Source organism: Pan troglodytes, chromosome 12, assembly GCF_028858775.2.
Source record: "Pan troglodytes isolate AG18354 chromosome 12, NHGRI_mPanTro3-v2.0_pri, whole genome shotgun sequence".
Taxonomy (NCBI): domain Eukaryota; kingdom Metazoa; phylum Chordata; class Mammalia; order Primates; family Hominidae; genus Pan; species Pan troglodytes.
This window is the reverse complement of record NC_072410.2, coordinates 36,519,128-36,538,904: the sequence shown is the minus strand read 5'-3', so window position 1 is coordinate 36,538,904 and position 19,777 is coordinate 36,519,128. Positions and strand designations below refer to the sequence as shown.

Genomic DNA, 19,777 nt, shown 5'->3' with positions numbered 1-19,777 from the left:
CTCAGCTTCTAATCCTTGCTACCTCCCATATTTGAAAAAAAGTATTTCCTTTTTCCTTTTAAGCCCAACATTACAAAGATGTTTTTTAAAAGAAAAATGTTAAGACTTTATTCAAGATGTGTATCAGGCATTATAACAAAACAGCAGAACTTCAACCTTTGGAATACTGTAATTTTACATCCCTTTGATGCACAGTCCAGTATACTATTTTATTACAGATCATTCTATAGGGACTACAGACATGAACTAGAGGAAATGTGCACAGTCACAATCCAGAATATCAGCTCTGGGAGTGTACACTGTTAGAGGATGAAGCACATCCTTTGCCATTTCAAATACTGTGCCAGGTGGAGGACTAGGAAGGCTCAAAGATGGTCATGGTTGACAAGCACTCTTATCACAAACACATGGATAGCTTATCACAGAGAACACATTTCAAAGGCCAGCAAAGTGAGCAAGCTATTCACACAAAGCCAGGAGGGATTATGACTAAACTCTCCAGTTTATAAGCACAAGTCCACATCTCACCTCCTCAGAACAGGTGCTCAATGGCAATTAACTAAAAGTTATGACATGAACATTACAGACTTTCCAGCTAGCATTTTGTAAACAGCCTGTGTCTGTAAGTCAGCAAATTAAAAACATTCAGTTGTATCCTCTAGACAGAACACCACACCACTACATGTACACTTACAGGCTTTCACATTTTATGTCAGTTCATACACAAATGTACAACTTGTCATATACGTAAACACATTTTGCCAGAAATAGGACAGCTGCTTTCAGTTGTACAGTGAGTGTCTTTAAGAGAGAAACCGACTCCCTAGTCAACACTTGAAGGAAAAATAGTTACATTTACATTAAGACAGAGTTTGGATACCTTTATATTTTTCAATCTTGAATGAGAAGTAATAATACAGCATGTCTGAGAATAGAGCGCTTCAAACTTTTTTTGGCATAGTTAAGTGCAAACTTGATAACCTGTACTTGTCACAACTCTCCATTGTAAAATGGCGAAAATATAGGTTGTTCACAATAGGATTTTAAACTGCTGCTAAAGGCAATTTATTGTTTTGGCAAAAAAAAAAAAATTGCTAAGAAGCTGTGTAAGCTTTTTTTTTTTTTTTTTTTTTTTTTTTGCATTCGTTTCTGATAATTCTGGGTACTTCCAACTAACAGGTAAATACATTTTAAAGAGTATATTCTTCTTCTGTCTGGAACTACTCAATGAGCACAAAGAAAACATTTTCTGTCTTCCTTAACAGATTTAGGTATTGGTGGGTGTGGGGCACAGAACATGAGCAAACAGCTTCTGTTTATCCTCTCAGCCACAAATTTGCTTTTAGGTATATTTTCCTATACCCTTTTGCAAATTACAAAATCACCTTCAGAGGAACTATGGGTAGATGGGATTCCAATATGCATATCTGGCAACAATCAGCTTCAAATCAAACCCTTTCTGGGGTGGCTAAGATCCAGCTAATGTGTCATCAGCAAAGGCCTCTAATATGTGTTTGCGTAGTAATGGAACAGTTTTTAATTGGGCCTGTTTATAGTTGACTGACAGTAAGTTCTATATGGTATATAACACTAATTCTCTAGTCTTCTGGGCATATCTATGAACAAATACAATCCAAATATTATGAGTAACTGGGTTGTGACCACTGCATGCATTACACTGAAAGAAACACCAACTCGAAGCACAAATATATTATTCTTATATTTCGGCTCAGCTCTCAGTGGGGAGAGCAGCTACCTCGGACCACAGTGCCATTTAAACCAGATTCTTTTCAAATAAAATTCTCGATCTAAGTGGAAAGCCCCCTCAGAGAATGCTTTATTCCCCTACTAAGCAATCCAGGCTTGTATAAAACGTCTGATAAGGCCTGTAGTGCCCATTGAGTATGAGTCTGCTGTTTACATTCTGCACAGGCCAGGAGGGGAACAGAAGGTGTGAGCCACAGGTGCTCCTGGGTCTGACCAGCAAGTCTAACCCATGAAGATCTCGAGCTCTAAAACCATTCTAGAGCCTACCATTTTGATTGTTACACATGTGTTTCAGATGTATGTTATGGCATATCTGAAACAGCAGAGTTCTCAGTTTTGTGTGTTTGTTTTTGCTAAGCTAAACAAGTTTTGCTAGAGTTCGCTAAAACAAGGTGCTCAGAGTGTAAGCTCCTCTGTCAGGAAATCGGCAGCACTGGTCACGATAAAGGAGAAATCGTCCTTTGTCAAGCACAGAATTACTCCTTCCAGCAGCTCTACATGTTCCCATCCTCAAGAAATTGCACCAAGAGTGAGCTACCTGCCTATCCCTGGAAAAGATTCAGAAGCTCCTAATCCAGAATCCAGGGAGGAGATGAGCTTCCTGTGACTCTTCTCTTTTACTGGGACGTTCCCCTGACCTCTCATCACACTTTACTGTGTTGTGAAATATTGTTTCTCTTAGTTTGTAACTTGTCTGGTCTTTTGACTAAACAACTATCTAAAGAATATAGACCACACTCCTGCAGGGAAAGGGATGTCTTACTGGAGTTTTATTTGGAAGCTTTATAAGCACATCTGAGATGTTCTCTAGAATCAAAATATTTGTCTATATTTGTTTTTGCAGTTTTCTTACATATCAGAACCTCTGGCAGCCCTTGCAAGTCCATTATATTAAAAGCCAAAAGCCATAAATATGTACATCATAGTTCAAAGTATCAGTACCAAGAACAAAGAAAGTTTTAAAAAATGCTGTGTTTGCATTTACAGGACTAAAAACTAAGTATGCAACAGATAAATTACAAATGTACATCTCAGCAGCATAGGGGTGATTCTCTTATCTTTCTAAAAAACACACTGCTGTCTATAATGACAATCCAATTGTGGAAAATTACCAACCTCAGAAGACTTAAAGGTCACCACCCCCGCCCCTACTACCTTTCCCTTTAGCCTCTCCCCAGCAAAATAAAGAAAAGGGGGAAAAAATAAATCCTTAGAAGTGGAAGGGGAGAGAGAAAAGGCCATGTTTGTGAGGCTGCACACTCAAAGCACACCCAGCTTGCGGATTTCTATGTTATTAGTAAATAGCTCTTTAAGGCAGAGAAGAAACATTCTGTGGATCCGGTGCTGTTGGCTCATCTCACTCACGTGGTTTCGGTGGCCGAGGATGAGGTACTTTTCTTCCTGAAGCGAGATCGAAGGATTCTAGGCGGTGCCTGGTAGAGAAAACAGAAAGGTATCCCTCAGTTTGGTGTAAATGTGGGATCTTTTGAGGTCAGCACCTGGAAGGCATTGTGTTGAGACTTCCAGCTCCTTTGGCCAAATGCAGCTGGCTAGGGCTGGGGTGTCCCTGAATCTCCGCAACAGGAAGCAATCATCAGAGTCCCATCCCACATATCCCATGAAGCTGAGCCCTTTGAGAGGCTGATGCCTCCCTCTTAAATTATGCTCCTCAATCTCCCAAGGGAACGGTTGTGCAGAATGACACATCTTTCTTGTTTCCGCCTGAGGAGCAAAATTATCTTAAATGATTCAGCAGAAAGAGACACCTCCGCATGCTTCCTTTGCTTTTGTTATTTCCTTTGGGAACCAGCCTAATGTTTTTTGGTACATGCCTCAAATTTCCATCATCAAATTTCCAGTCCCCTTTCTGGATGAGAAACCTCTTAACGTACAGCACACCACACCACAAAGGCAAACACCACCTTGAAGTACAGGTTGAATATCCCTTATCCGGAAATGCCTGGAGTCAGAAGTGTTTGGGATTTCAGATTTTTTTTTTTTTTTCAGATTTTGGGATGTTTGCATATACATTCCAACTGAGCACCCCAATCTGAAAATCTGAGATTCAAAATGCTCCTATGAGCATGACCTTTGTGCGTCTTGTCCACACTCAAAGAATTTTAGATTTTTCGATTAGGGATGCTCAACTTATATGAAGGGCTCCACCTCATCTCTCCCACAAATGACTCTCAAGAGACCCCTCCTTCCATGGGATACACAGATCACAGGAGGAGTTCCTATTTCAATGAAAGTGAAGGGAACATTTTCTGGCACAGCACTCGAGGGGGTTCACACAACTGGCCCCAACCTACCCTCGGCCCCCGTGTCTGTCCACTTCTCTGTATACACAGAGAACTTCTCTACACTGTGCCCATTCATGCCTCTATTCCTTCTGACTGGAAGCCCTTCCCTCCTTCCTCTGTCTTGCATATTTCTAGGCCTCCTGAGGACCCAGCTCAAAAGTCACTTCTGCAAAGGTTTCCCAGAGCCCTTCCTGCCACTGCCCAGCCACGCACAACCAGGCATCGTCACCTCGTTTGTTCTCTCATGTTTTGTACATGTCCCACAGCAGAGGACTTTGCACCCAGTGGGAAGGGAGCATGTGGGGGCCCTGCTCACTCTCTCCCCACCAGACTGGGGACTTCCTGAGGGCAGGCCCATGTCGCATTCACCACCATTTCCTGGTGAGTGGCTCAGTGCTGGGCAGGCACATAGAAGGCAGGAAGTGAATGAGCCAGAAAACAAGACTCAGGCCCTCTCAGAGTCCTCATGCTACAGCCTTACCACTAGGAAATGCTTACCAGCCACCTCTGGACAGACACTGAAAACGGAAACAACGGAACCCACCTTTATAGTAATCTGCCTTTTGGCAGGCTGGTGAACTGTAAACAGTAAAGCAGTTTGTGCAGCTTTAATAAACAAAAGCAAAACAGCACAAACCCTTGGGCCTTAGAATTCTTTAGGCTGGGCTCCTCTCCCCATCAGGAGGCTGCCCAGGCCAGATTACCCAGGCCGGACTCCTCCAGCAGTGTCCAAGCCCAGAACATCCTTTCCCAAACCCTCTAACTTTAAAAGGGATGCATGTGTGCCTCACCTTGCAAAGGAACCTGATGAACTGCACATGGAGGTGGTCATAATTACAGTCCTAACAAATAAGAATGCTAGGCTGCTCAGTGTCTGCGGAAGGGAACATTTCAAGGCATCTCCCCATATAAGTCTCACAAGGGTCTGTACGGAGACTTCGTATTTGCTTCAGATGGCCTCTCAGGCCGTGATACTCAGCAGATGGGGAATAGGAGAGGAGACCTTAGGAAGCAGAGAGAAAGACTGGGGTCCCTGCACTTGTGCTCATGACTGGTGACTCCCTACCCACATCACAGAGCAAGACCCAGGAGGCTCCAGGCTCAGCCCTCCTGCTGCCAGAACTCCATCCACATCCTACAACTGACAATAGCATATACGTCAAGGGTATTGGTTTTGGTAACTCTAAAGGGCTATACCCCTTCACTAACATTTCATGAATAGCTACTTTATACCAGGCACTATATGCTGTGTATTGGAGATACAGCGATGAACAAGCCTTGTTCTTATTTATAAAAACTTTTCAAATAACACATTCTGAGTTTTCTTCCCCCAAAACAGTCAATTTGGGTTGTTATTCACTTGTACGTCAACTTAGAGTGGTAGTTGTTAATACCTGGAAAAAGCAAAACAAAACAATAAAGACCTAGATACTTTACCACTCTCCTATTTATTTTCTTTTCTTTTCTTTCTTTTTTTTTTTTTTTTTTGAGAAGGAGTCTCGCTGTGTCATCCCGGCTGGAGTGCAGCAGTGCAGTCTCACTGCACTTGAACCTTGAGGCAGGGTTCAAGCGAGTCTCCTGCCTCAGTTTCCCAAGCAGCTGGGACTACAGGTGCGCGCCATTACACCCGGCTAATTTTTGTATTTTCAGTAGATAAGGGGTTTTGCCATGTTGGCCAGGCTGGTCTCGAACTCCTGACCTCAGGTGATCCACCTGCCTCGGCCTCCCAAAGTGCTGGGATTACAGGCGTGAGCCCCTGCACCCGGCTCACGCTCCTATTTCTAAATGAAATTAATAGGATTTCCTCTCCTTGGCAAGTAGCTGGATGCTATCCAGTGACTGGTTCTGCTTGTTTGATGGAAGGAGATCTTTCCACCCCAGGTATTGAGGAGATGTTGGTGCCCCAAGAGATGCTGCTCCCAGGACCCCCAATCTCCAGGGCACAGCCTTTGGACAAACACACTCCAACCCACAGCCCCAGACACCGTGTACCTCCAGGGGCAATTCCGTCCTTCGAGGTGCTTTATACTTGTACATGAAATCCAGCAGGTCTTCCTCCTCGTCGTCAGAAAACGCCAATGGGTTTTGGACCTGGTGGGGCTCCCATGCCTTCATACCACCCTCATTCACATCTCCCTCAACCACTTAATGTCCATTTACAATCTACACAGAGGAGACAAGGTATAGCAAGGAGGCATCAGTGCAGGGAGCAGGGAAGGGCAAGGTTAGGCACACAGCACAGCAAACCAGGCCTGTGAGGACAGCTGAGGCCCCTGGGTCTGAGGAAGCACTGATGTTTTGGGGGCCTCCTTACAGGGGATCTGGGATTGTGAAAGTGCAGTTGTGTGAATCTCCAGGCACTGTGCACAGAAACAACCACAGACTCAGAATCTACTGAATTCTGAGTAATTCAATAGATTTACTAAGGGGGCATCACTTCCCTGGGTGAAGAAAGAAGCAGCTTTAACTGAGACACATCAATCCCTGCAGCTCAGTCCTGTGATCCCACACCAGGTGAATGCTCAGGGAAAGAATCTCTAGAGAGGATGGCAGCAGTGATGTGGGGTGGGGTGGGGGAGCAGTTTCTATGTTGTACATACAAGCCATGTTGACATTGTATATTATACTTGCATATTCAATTCCAAGCATCCTGTAAGAGACAGGATATAAAATGCCAGGAGGCCTTAAGTGATAACCTTAAACAAAGCTATATAGTTTTTTTTTTTTTTTTTTTTTTTTTTTTTTTTTTTTGCGAAGGCCCAGTCCTAGAGAAGCAGAGAAACCTAAGGAAGGAGAATCTGACAGACGCCTCTGCCAAAAAAAATGATAGCAAGATTCCTGTTTCAGTCTGCCTTGAATACATCTGCAGGAAAAGCTTCAGAATTAATTCATCTCATTGAACGCAGTGTTTTTAAATGTTAAATGCTAATACATATTCCATGTCATCTGCTAGGCGGTTCTTAGTTGAGATGTAAAATATCTTCTGCCCCTACCCAGCTTATCTGGTATCACACACACACATTCTTCTATGCTTCATCTATTGTTTTTACCTAGAATCACAGAATGCAAGACTAAGGGGTTCTCAAGTCATCTGGTCCAATCACCGTGAGGCCTCCAGATAGAAACCACAGCTCTTCCTGAGACACCCTGCTCCTAAGAACATATTCAGCCACCGAATGTGCTCTCTCTCCATCAACAGTGGACTTGGTAGACTATAACACCACCAGGCGTGGAGTAAAAAAACAGACAACTGAACCCTAATCTTGGGCAGCTTTACCAGTTACCACTGCTGTGCTCCCCAACAGCCAGCAGGAGGCAGCACAACACGCAAAGCTGAATTTTAGGCTGGGGTGTGATTGGTTCAGACTGGGCCTTAGTAAGTAAAGTCCTGAGATCACTGATGTTCCTTTGATTTTTAAATTACTATTATTATTTTATTTCTACTCTGCACTTCCCTCAGCTTATTTACTCTGGGCTTAGTTTGTCCTCTGCTCCCTTCCTCTGTCCTAATCAGCTGCATCCTGTTGAGCACAAAGACCAGTGACTCCAGGGAGCCCTCGCTGAATACTCTGACCCTCCCTGGCCTCCCCACTCTGACACCCGACAGTGCTTGGAGGCTGTGCCACACAGCTTGTGTTGGGTGCCCTGGTCCTCATGTCAGTCTCATTGCCTCAGCCAACAGAAGGCATCCTGAGATTGGGGGGCCATGGCTGATCCTCCCTCAGTCTCTCTGAGCACCTGACCCAGGGCTGGGCACACAGTGGCCACTCATCAACTAAACTAAATAGAATCCTGAAGTCATCTCAGAGAGCTCAGCTCTAGTCCCAAGTCAGAGCTTGACACCCCCATTAACCAAACCAGGAAATTCCTTCTGGACACAGATACCTCCTGCCTGGCAGGAGGGAAAAAAGACCAAAAGCCCTCAGACCAAGGCAAAAACTGCAGAAGCAGCCTGGCCAGCTCCACCCCAGCAGCAAACTCCATGACATGGAAGTGGGGTGGGTACCGGTTCGAGACTGTGCCTCTGCATATGCTGTACCCTCCACATCCAGGTCCAGGGCTTTCCCTGTACTGATGGTTGTGGGTGTCAGAAGGTGGCCCAAAGTCACCGTGAGATCCTCAGGCATCTAACAACCCAGGCCAGTTATCCAGTCTGGATTCACTGAGGCTGAGCAATGAACTCACACTTACCAAAATCACCATCATCACTATAATCTCAGGACTGAAACCAAAATGGCTTTGTGCATGTTCTCCACTGCAAGGATTGCAGGGTAGAAAAGAAATGACCCTCCAGCCCAGTAGGAGTGATGGTTCAGGGACAACCCAGATATCCAAGCAGGAATAGAAACAAGTGCTCAGCCCAGCAGAGGCTGGGAGCAAAAGAGGCCAGTGTGGGCAGTGAGGGAGCCAGAATAGCCTCAGGAAGAAGCTACAGAGAGAACCTCCTAAGAAGAGAAGACATCTCCTAGTCACCGTGTCCGCTGAGCATTTCTGCCAAGAGTGTTGTCTATAATATTTGCCTTACTCTCAGAACCAGTGAGAATAAACATTCTAAATAAGACAAGCTTCCACGCCTCTAGCTGGCTGTTGCACAGTGGACTGAATCTCTTAATAATTGTATTTCCCTCTTTGCAGTGGTTTCAAGGAAGCCAGGTGTCTCAACAGTCTACACCTTGATGGCATGCATTTAAAATGTCCTTCTCCCCACTGATTCCATCTTACTTGCCCACTCCCTTTTCCCCATGCTTCAATTTTCTTACTTTGATTTGCTACTTTAGATATATTTCCACAAGTAGACCTAACTCCTTTTTATATCAGGAAGGAGTATAAATGGAGAAATGAACCCCACAGAACATAGTCCCAAAACAGGGGCACCAGGAGGAGCAGGAGAGTGAGTAGCTGGGTAGAAAATCCCATGCTCTGCCTCCTCCGTGTTCTTGTCCCTGAAGATCTAAAGATTGGTGACCCAACAGGTCCTTACCCCTGGCAACAGGCCTGAAAGAGTATTGCTATCCACATCTTAGTACTCTAATTGGCTCCCAGAGACAATGTGTATGGGAGGAGGGTCTCCCGCCCAAGGTCATGGCCATAACAACTTGCAAACCTCAGGTGATGGTGGCCACGGCCTTGAGCCTGCAGAGCTGCCACTATGATGCCCAAAGCTGGGTTGCTTCTAGGAAAGGGCAGGGTCTCTGCTGTCTTCCACAGCAGGGGAATGGGTGTGTGGCCTTGGCTGATGTTTCTGTATTAGCAAATGTGTCAGCAGGGCTACAGCAGCCAGGGCTGCAGGCTCCACCTCTTCTCTCTGTGGGGAAGGGAGGGAGGGAGAAACTGGCAGAGCCTCTCAGCCCTTTAAAGGCCTGTGTAGCCTGCAGTGGGCCCAGGGCTGCCCCACCCCTGCAGTGCAGCAGAACCTCCCCCAGGTTAGCAAAAACATCCCACACAGCACACATTAGCGGGAGCATTAATGGAAGGCAGCAGATGTCTGCAGAAGAGCACGCCTGTCTGGAACACTTACATCCACGTCCCCAACAGCACCGAGGAGAGAGAAAAGAACATTCCGTTAGAGAAGGGTCTTTGGCACTAAAACTCACACGTGTGCACCATGCACACATCCCCATCCACACACACTCACACACAGACACACTCACATACACACATGTAGACACACACATGCTCACTCACTTCCCATGCTCTAAACCTCAGGCAGCTCCTCCTGCTATAATCAGAAGGACACTGCCCAGAGGCCACACTCAAAATGCAATTCTCTCTCTCTCTCTCTCTCTCTCTCTCTCTCTGAGAGGACAAAAAGGATGACTGCTTTTAAAAATTATGTCCTACATGCTTGATTTTAAAAGGGGGGGAGGGACACCTCTATGACTAACCACACAGGTAGTAATCCAGAGTTCAGTTCTATATGACATAGAGGTAGGCAGAGAAAAAAAAAAAGAGAGAGAGAGAGATAATAATAGACACACAGAAAAAAAGAGACAAAGACATGCAGAAAACAATAGGGAATCGGTTGACAAATGGGGCAGGAACAGAGCAAAGATGGGAAGAGAATGTTCTGGCATCTGAGATGTGCAGCTTAGAATAGAGGCTGCTGCCCCTGGGGCCTCTAAGCTCTGTCACTGCCCTAAAAGGCACTTAGCAGCCTCCGAAATGCCTCCTTTCCCTACCCCCATCATGAATTAAGACCTGAATTTACAACTCCTAGAAAATGTTCCTGTCTGCTGAGGGATCCTGGGGCTCTGCATGGCCCCAGAGGTAATTTGAATCTTCCCAGGCTTTGGCCTGAGTGAGCGCCCCTTGTGACAACATTTCAGGGGACCAGGAGGAAAGTGTCCCCGACAACTGTGAAATCCTCTTACTGCTTAAGAGTCAGCCTATAGCCCCAGGTGCAAGACAGACCTCCCCCAACACCATCTGCCACCACTGCACAATCCAGTAGAGACTGTCAGAGCTGGGAGGACCAAGGGACACCTCATGGAGGGGGAGACTGAGGCCTGCAGAGTGCAGGAGCTTTCCCAAGGCCTCAGAGGGAATGGTGTAGGCCAATCATCAAAGGGTTCCTTGCATGCAGACCTGAGAGCCAGGGCACAGGTATTAAGAGGCCCTTGGAGAGGCGGAGGCCCAAGAAAGGAAGGGCTAGGGCAACAGCTTCCAGGTCTTGAGGCCGCCACCAGGCCTCACCTGCTTCCCACTGTCCAGCAACCCCCATCCCAGCAGCTCCCAACCTGCTCGGGGATAAGGAACCAGAACTTGGACACTGAATCCTGGACACACTCTTATGCACATGCAGCCTTCCAGAACTATTCAGTTCCTACAATCAACCACAGCTCTATTGAAATGCACTGGAAACACTGTGTCTGATCATGAAACCACCAGATGTCATGGCAGGAAGGGCTTCTGAGAGCAGCACAGAGCAGTGTCAGGGGAAGAATGGAGGACAGGGCAGCCACTCTCCCCGACCCCCAAGTGCCAGTCTCCCAGAATTAGAGGCTTTTGGAATGGCTCACAGAATTTGCAGACTCAAAACTACAGTGTGAATAGACAGAAATCCCTGCAATTGCCTGGAGCCACTGGCACCGCAGGGTCATTTCCCATGAACTAGTGTGTCCACCAGGCCAGCGTCTAGTGCCCGGTGCTGGAAACAGCTGAACGCAGCCCCTTCATTTCCAACTTGGACCAGGAGGCCCCACAGGGACACAGGGTTAGTCAGAGCTGGGCTGGGACGCTTGTCTCCACCTGCAGCCCTGCTCAGACTCCTCTGTCAGTTCAGTTTGGCCTTATGGCCTCCAGAATCCCCAGCTTTTTTCTTTTTTTAGATGGAGTTTCACTCTTGTTGCCCAGGCTGGAGTGCAATGGCATGATATCGGCTCACCGCAACCTCTGCCTCCCGGATTCAAGCGATTGTCCTGCCTCAGCCTCTCGAGTAGCTGGGATTACAGGCATGTGCCACCTCACCCGGCTAATTTTCTATTTTTAGTAGAGATGGGGTTTCTCCATGTTGGTCAGGCTGGTCTCGAACTCCCGACCTCAGGTGATCTGCCTGCCTCGGTCTCCCAAAGTGCTGGGATTACAGGCGTGAGCCACTGCGCCTGTCCTAATCCCCAGCTCTTCTATAAAGGACTTAAAAAGCTGAGCACTGAGAGCCTTAAAAATAAAGCAATGCAGGGAAAACAGGACACGTCACATAATGCAGTTTCCTGTCTTGCTCACTGCCGATGTGGGAGGGGCATGTCATGCCTCCGCGGCACCAGGGCTGGAGCAAAAGCTATATTAGGCACCTTGCATGCCTTCCTTCCTCCCCTGACACCAGCCAGCAGGCTGCAGGCCAGGCACGGCCCCTCTTGCCTTCCAAGCCTAAGGCAGCTTCTCTATGGGGAGCCAGGCAGTGTGAAAGGGGCACTGGATTAGTCCAGGACCCTCACTAGTCCCTAATGTGTCTACTTAAGGTTAGGCAACTGGAGAAGCAGGTCATGGCAACCACCAGGTGGCTGTGGCTCCAACAAGCCATCACTCACACGCTGGGAGGGCAGCAACAGGAGTCTCTGTCCAGAACCGGGAGACCTCCACTCTCCCTGGGGTCTCCTGGATGCTCCAGGCTATCACCACCACCACCACCACCATCATCACCACCACCACCACCACCATCACCACCACCACCACCACCATCACCACCACCACCACCACCATCATCACCACCACCACCACCACCACCACCATCACCACCACCACCACCACCACCACCACCACCATCACCACCACCACCACCACCACCACCATCACCACCACCACCACCATCACCACCACCACCACCACCACCACCATCACCACCACCACCACCATCACCACCACCACCACCACCACCATCACCACCACCACCACCATCATCATCATCATCATCATCATCATCATCATCCTCATCATCCTTCCCAGGATTATTATGGCCCTTTCACAGCCACTTTCACAACAGCACAGTGAGGCCGGGAAGCAGGGATCTCATCTCCGTTTTAAGAGGAGGAACTGAAGCTCACAGCGGTTAGGTGATTCACGCAAAGTTGCACAGCAAGTAAGTGGCAAAGCAGGAACAGGGCTCCCTTGGCTGCCCCAGGACCAGAAACCCCTGGAACTTCAGGACTTCATCATTTCAGAGGACCTTAGTCCTCTGAAGTTCCTGTGTCCTTACCTGGAGCACAAGGAAGTATGACCCTGTTGTGGCTTTTTTTTTTTTTTTTTTTTTTTTTGAGACAGGGTCTTGCTCTGTCACCCAGCTTGAGTGCAATGGCACGATCATGGCTCACTGCAACCTTGATTTCCCAGGCTCAAGCAATTCTCCTGCCTCAGCCTCTCAAGTAGTTGGGACTACAGGTGCACACCAGCACACCTGGCTTTTTTTTTTTTTTTTTAATTGTAGAGATTAATTCTTGCTATATTGCCCAGGTTGGTCTCGAACTCCTGGGCTCAAGAAATCCTCCCACTTCTGCCTCCCAAAGTTCTGGGATTACAGGCATGAGCCACCCCGCCCAGTGACCCTGTGGTGGTTTTAAGATATCTCCACACATTCTTTGATACTCCTCCCTTCAAGAGGTGGAGATTAATTCTCCTCCCCTTGAATGTGGGCTGCGCTTAATGACTTGCTTCCAACAAATAGAATAAGGCAGAAGTGATGAGTGTGACTTCAAAACCTAGGACAGAAAAGGTACCCTGGCTTCCTGCCTGCCCTCTATCTCTTGAATGGCTCACTCTAGGCCAGGCCACCTGCCACGTTGTAAGGACTCTTAAGCAGCCTTGGAGAGGCCCAGCCAACAGCCATAAGAGTGCCATCTTGAAAGTGGACCCTCCAGTTTCGTCAAGCCCTCCGATAACTCAGCCCAGGGTGACATCTTGACTGCAGCCTCTTGAGAGACCTTGAGCTAGAACCACCCAGTTAAGCTGCTCCCAGATTTCTAGCCCACAGGAACTGTAAGCTACTGTGTTTGCTGTTATAAAGGGTTAACCTCCTGACCCCTCCCTATGACCATGCAGCTGAAAGGGAGCCCCAGGGTCAGGTGCCCACTCCTGGTTAGAAGCTCTTTCCGAGTGAGAGTCCAGCACGCTGCGGAGAGGCTGGCTGCTTACTCACCTTTCCAGGTCCTGCAGGTGGAGCAGCAGGTACACACTGTGGGAATGGGGTAGGGGCACCATCAGTGACATCCCCCACTGGACAGGAACCAGCCCCGGGCAAACAGGGAGGCCCTGGAGAGGCGTGGGGATCCCAGTGTGTACAATATAGGGATCCCAGGAAGGTGGGTCTCTGTAGAGACACCAAAGTGGGGAAAGAGTCATCTCAGATTCAGTTTCCGCTCAGGTGCAGAAGATACCCTCACCTGGCACACAAAGTCAGTCCTTGCACCCTGCAGCCCTAGGGAAGGCCGGAGACAGAGTCAAAGTTCCCTCTGGAAAATAACTCCAAGCACCCCTGCCCAAAGCCTCCTCCTCTCTTTGCTTTCCAGTTCAGAATGTCCTCCAGGAAACCTCCCCAGACTTACCTCTGAACCCCAAAGTGCTTCGTATCTGGGCATTTGCAAAGGCCTAACTGGCTGCTGCCTTGTACACGCCATTGGTCTTGGTGCACATCTGGGCCTTGGCATAGAGTAGGTGCTCACTAAATACATGCTCACTGAGTGACTCCAAGTCCATGGAAGGCCAGGATCATTCTTTCAACATTTCTTGTACACTTCCTGGTGTCCAGTGCTAGGCATTCAGCATATGGTATCTGACTACACACCTTCCAGCTCATTCTGCAGGGAGGGCCATGTCAGTCCCTGCCTGCCCTGACCCTTTAAGCAAAGAGGAAAACTCCAGGCAAGAGAGAGGGTCAGGCCAAGTACACTGCCCAGCCCCATCCTGGGTGCTGAAAGCAGCAGGAAAGAACTCTCCTTCCCCTTCTCCAACGCCTAGACCCTGTGTCCTCACTGCACATACAGAGGTCTCTGTGTGCCAGGCATGTGGTGGGTATGTTGGGTAGGCATTTACAGAGGGAAGCACAGAACCCTTGTCTGCCTGCCAGAAGCTTGCAGCGCTGAGTGACCGTGCAGGGACAGTCTTTGTGCCCCTTCCTCCCTTCCTCGTTTGTGTGCATCTTCCTTCCTTTTCTCAAGATGCAGGAGGTCACATGGATGTCCCTTCTTGGCTCACAGCAAATGGTCCACACTGGTTCATGGGATCCCCTTCACTTTTTTTTTTTTTTTTTTTTTTAATGAGACAGAGTTTCACTCTTGTTGCCCAGGCTGGAGTGCAATGGCGTGATCTCAGCTCACCGCAACCTCTGCCTCCCGGGTTCAAGCAATTCTCCAGCCTCAGCCTCCCGAGTAGCTGGGATTACAGGCACCCGCCTTCACGCCCAGCTAATTTTGTATTTTTAGTAGAGACAGGGTTTCTCTATGTTGGTCAGGCTGGTCTCAAACTCTCTACCTCAGGTGATCCACCCGCCTTGGCCTCCCAAAGTGCTGGGATTACAGGCGTGAGTCACCACGCCTGGCAACCCTTTTTATGTGCCTTTACATGACTTTTATTCCCACACCCCACTCACATTCTCCTTCCTCCTCAAGGAGTGTCACTTTTAATATTTTAATGTGCAACTTTTTGTTTGAACATGTTCTTCGTATAAACTCCGTGTTGTTACTTTGCATGACAGGCATATATTTTTTACATAAATTGTTAGATAAAATCTCATTCTGTTTTGCACTTTTCTTCACCTGGCATCATGCTTTCAAGTTCCACTGTGTGCACATTTAATCTGTTGCTTCCAGCAGCTGCAGAGAATTCCACGAGCTGCAGCTCCCACCTCTCTCCAGGTTGTCTTCAACCCCTGCCACCTGTCCAGGGTTTGCAAATTCTCTGGTTTGCTCTCCTCACAACCCTAAGACATAGGCTGAATAGGGACTATTCGGTCTTTTTTACAAAGAAGAAAGCCTGAGGGAATCAGGTCTGTCCTCTGTGCCAAGGCCAAATCTATGGTAGCGACTGCCTGGGTTGTTCTGAGAGAAGTTCTGAGGCTGAATTGAGGCTCAGGAGGAAGGAGCATGCCTTGCTGTGCTGCATTTGCTGTGTCTGCACAGGCCCGGCATCACCCGGCCAGGATGAAGTCTAGCCTCTTCCCCTTTTCTGGGGCCCTTTCTGCTACCTGATCTGGCCTGGCATCTGAGGCCCACACTGGGGGCTGAGCTGGGGAGAGTACACCAGCCCGGTATAAATTGGCTTCCTCTGCCAGACTTCCTCCTAGGCATGTTGACCTTACTTCAGGGTATGATAGCCCAAGAGCCTCTGACCCAGGAAATTCTGCCCCATATCCACGCCCCAGGCCATCTTTCACCTGTCTTCCTTTTTTTTTTTTTTTTTTAAAGATGGAGTTTCACTCTTGTTGCCCAGACTGGAGTGCAATGGTGCAATCTCATCTCACTGCAACCTCCGCCTCCCCGATTCAAGCAATTCTCCTGCCTCAGCTACTCCATGAGTAGCTGGGATTACAGGCATGCACCACCACGCCTGGCTAATTTTGTGTTTTTAGTAGAGACGGGGTTTCTCCATGTTGGTCAGGCTGGTCTTGAACTCCCGACCTCTGGTGATCCACCCTCCTCAGCCTCCCAAAGTGCTGGGATTACAGGCGTGAACCACTACACCCAGCTCCTGTCTTCCTTTTTGAGATGGCTTTTATTTTAGGCTCCAGAACAGCTGGAAAGAGCACTACACTGTCCTTGGCCTCCCTGCTGGGTTGCACCTTTCCTCTTTGCCCCCTGTGGTCATAGGTGCTGAGGCCAAGGGGGCCAGCAGTGAGGAGGGCTGGGGCATGATGCAGCACAGCTGGTCCTCTCAGCCTGGGACAGCCAGAACACTCCCCACTGCCTCCCTGGGGCATGGCAGGGGACGTCATCACCTCTGCTCATGGAGAGTGGCAGAGCCAGTGCCAAAGCAAATCATCCCAAATGCTTTTCTACCTGACGCTGGGCTGGGAAGATACTCCAGGCCCAGAAGACACTGCCATCTCCCTGCAGACCCTGCCAGCTTCTTGCATTCCCAGTTCTGAGGCTGCCCTGAATAATTCACCAAGGGAGGTCTAGGCAGGAGGCCTGGATTCTGGGACTGGGGGCCTCAGCCCAGTGCACAACCTCTCTGAGCCTGCTTCCTCCACTGGGCTTACCTCTAAAATGGCAACACAGACTCTTAGAGGCAAAGGGACGCCAGGGCCACCTAAGCCCGCTTCCTAGCCAAAGCAGGAATCCCTCCCTCGAACCTGACCATCCAGCTTTGGCTTGTGTCCTTCCAATGTCAGGGACCTCACTACCTCCCAAGATGGCCCATTTTGCTCCTGGACACTTGCAGCATGACAATGCGCCTTCTCAGGAGAGACAAATTACAAAAAGAACAATGATAACAGCTACTATGTACTGGCGCCAGGCATGGCCATAAGCACTTTCACATGGCCGGTTTCATTTGAAGCCTCACAACAACTCTACAAAGGGGTGTCATTCCTTGTGTAGATAAGAAATCTAGGGTGCAGAGACAGTAAACAGCTTGCCCGGCTCATGCGGCGAGCAAGTGGCTACCCCCTTCGAACTTCACCCCACTGGTTCTTGCTCTCTGCCCTCTGGGTTTTACTGAATTGAGGCCCCTTTTCCATCTAAGGGGCAGCTTTCATCTGAGGCTTGGTAGATGATGAGCTGATGCAGTGTGGAGATGAGACTTAACTCTGTTTTGTATCCCTATTTCTGGGGCAGTGTCCGGCAGATCAGAAGCTGTAGATGCTTGACAAAGCCTGGATGGTTGATGAGTGAGTGACCAAGGGCACTGGCCCCGGAGTCAGAAGGCCACGCTCTACTGCAGCCCAGCATGGGTGACCCTGCACAGTCCCCTTCTCTGGACCTCTGTCTCTTCACCAGTAAAATCATTGGGTTTGACTGAAAGATCCCTGAGGTCATTTCCTGTCTGGCCTTTTGGGATTCCATTCCTGGGGGGGGGGGGTCCCTCGGGGGGTAACCCCTCCCTGAGGTGGCCATCACCCCCACAGCCGAGCCTCCACCTCCCCAACCCTGCCCTGCTTCCAGCAGTGACAGGGTTAAAACATCTCCCAACAGAAAAGCCACAGTCTTAAGACCTGCGAAGGGCCAAGGGGACACTGCTGAGAGGGAGGAAATGGACGGAGCCCTGAGCTGCACTTGGCTCTGAGCATGAGTTGCCATTCCCAGGCAGCCGCAGGCCTCATGCCTTCCTGTTGATGGCTAAGACCCCCGGGTATCAGATGGGGTCTGTCAGGACATGGGGCTTATGGCCAAGGTGTCCCCTGCAGGCTGCACCTTACAGCACATGGTCACAGGTGGCCAGACATCTCTGTTTATAGATTTAAGGGCCACGCAGTCACCAGACATACGTTGTGGACATAGATTCCCACCCTTCTCACCACAGCGAGGCAGAAGTGGTGATCCAGAACCGTCCCCCACGCCCCCACCATCAGTCCTGGGCAGCTGCTGTGCTCAGCCCCTGAGACCCAAGGCCCCTGGCATCCTCCCAAGGAGCAGCCCGGGAAACTGTGTGCCCCCACCCTCCATGAGCCTGAAACCCATGCTGGTGGATCCGATGTCGGGGGGTCCCAAACACGGCTGCATCTCAATGAAATCACACTTCTGGGTCTCACCCCAGACCTACTGAAGCCTCTGCGGATGGGCCCAGGACTTTGCATGTTTAACGAGGTCCCCAGTTCAGTCCCAATACCAGCAATCCCACGATGGGCGTGTGACACCAGAGTCAGACATTGGAGGCAGAGGTGTGGTTACTGTAAGGTCCCGGTCACCACAGGAACAAGAACTCAGAGCTAGCATGGCCCTTGGTATGCAGAGGCTGGGGGTGGTGTGAGGTACATGAGAGGTCAGAGATGAGAAGGAGACAGCAGAGTGAGAGAGAGGACAGGCAATATTCAGGCAGGGAAGAGGGCCCGTGAGAGCAGTAAGCCCCGGGTGAGAAGACAACGCTTAGGTATCAACAGGTATGCCTCCCCGGAGTCTGAGAAGACAACACAGAAGGCTCCCGGGACCCAGGTCCAGTTGTGCCTGCTGCCTCCAGGCTTTGCCTAGACACTAGCCCCCAACTACCCCCAATTCCCCAGACAATCATATGGAGGAAGGGGGACCCTTTGGTGCAGGTGACCTAGCCCTGTCCCTGATCAGTCACCAGGCCGGTTTCCTGGCCGGGCCTGAGGGGTGCTCCGCCCCTTGGCTGACCTGGCATGATCTGATGGACACCCCATTGGTGGCAGGTCCGTGGGGCCAGGGCCAGGCTGCATGCCACACTGCGGACTGGGCCTCTCTCAATGAAAGCGAGGCCCAAGGAGTGGGAAAGAGGGGAAGTAAAGTGACACTTACCTGAGCTGCTAGCGCTCTCAGAAGCACTCCTGGACATCTTAGGCTGGCCGTGTTTGCCGCTGGCCCGCCCAGACCCCGGTGGTGGGGGGCCCGAGGGAGCAGGGGCGCCGTCTCCCCTGATGGTGGTGAGGTCCTGCATGCTGAAGCTCCGCAGTCTCTCCGATAAGGCACCCTGTCCCTGGATACAACACAGGAGGGGCACACATCAGAGGTCCTGCTCCACAGGTCACACTCGACAAAGGCCAAGAGGGAGCTCTGATGGTCAGCCAAGTGGAAATCAAGACCTGGATCAACTCTGAGGCGAAGGTGCCCAGACATAGCTGCTGGAAACACAGAGAGGGTCAAATCCCGGAATTTTCCAGGGCCTCCTCTGGGGCTCAGCAATTGCTCCTTTGGCTCCAGGCTCCCTCCCTACCCTCAGACACCACTACAATGATACGATGATACGATGATGATCCGGAGCCTCAAACAGACCCAGGGCCAAGGGCGTGACTACTGCCTGCAGCTCCTACTCCTTCCAGGCCACCTGCTGCTTCTCTTGCTTTGCATAAATAAAAATCCACATGTATCTCTGTTTTTCTCAGTACATGAGAATCTGGTCAGGCAATCAAAACCTAATATTCTATGTGCTTAGTTCTTATTATTTTCAAAGGACACAAAATACAGACAATATTTTTCTAAATGTTTGACAACAGAAATTTCTTTTATTTGTATAGCATATTACTGTCTACGAGGCACATTTACTTCTGCTGGTGCATTTCAGCTTCATAAAATACCCAAAAGGTAATGAATCAGAAAGGAAAAAAT

The 19,777-nt window shown here is 49.3% G+C and overlaps 1 protein-coding gene across 4 annotated transcripts in view; it reads right to left on the bottom strand.

The window, feature by feature from the left end:
• Positions 1-81: 81 nt before the first annotated feature.
• The window catches only part of REEP1 (receptor accessory protein 1), a 123,655-nt gene continuing 103,959 nt past the window's right edge, over positions 82-19,777 (bottom strand). For 2 of the 4 annotated variants that reach the window (XM_009442797.4, XM_016948901.4), the window contains exons 6-9: positions 18,971-19,148; positions 13,699-13,734; positions 6,063-6,214; positions 82-3,200 (exon numbers count right to left, since the gene is read on the bottom strand). In XM_009442797.4, the coding sequence (XP_009441072.1) occupies positions 3,129-3,200; positions 6,063-6,214; positions 13,699-13,734; positions 18,971-19,148 (438 nt within the window). In that variant the 3' untranslated portion in view covers positions 82-3,128. The remainder of the gene's footprint in view (positions 3,201-6,062; positions 6,215-13,698; positions 13,735-18,970; positions 19,149-19,777) is intronic. The other 2 variants (XM_054678576.2, XM_001137937.6) reach the window with 2 other exon arrangements.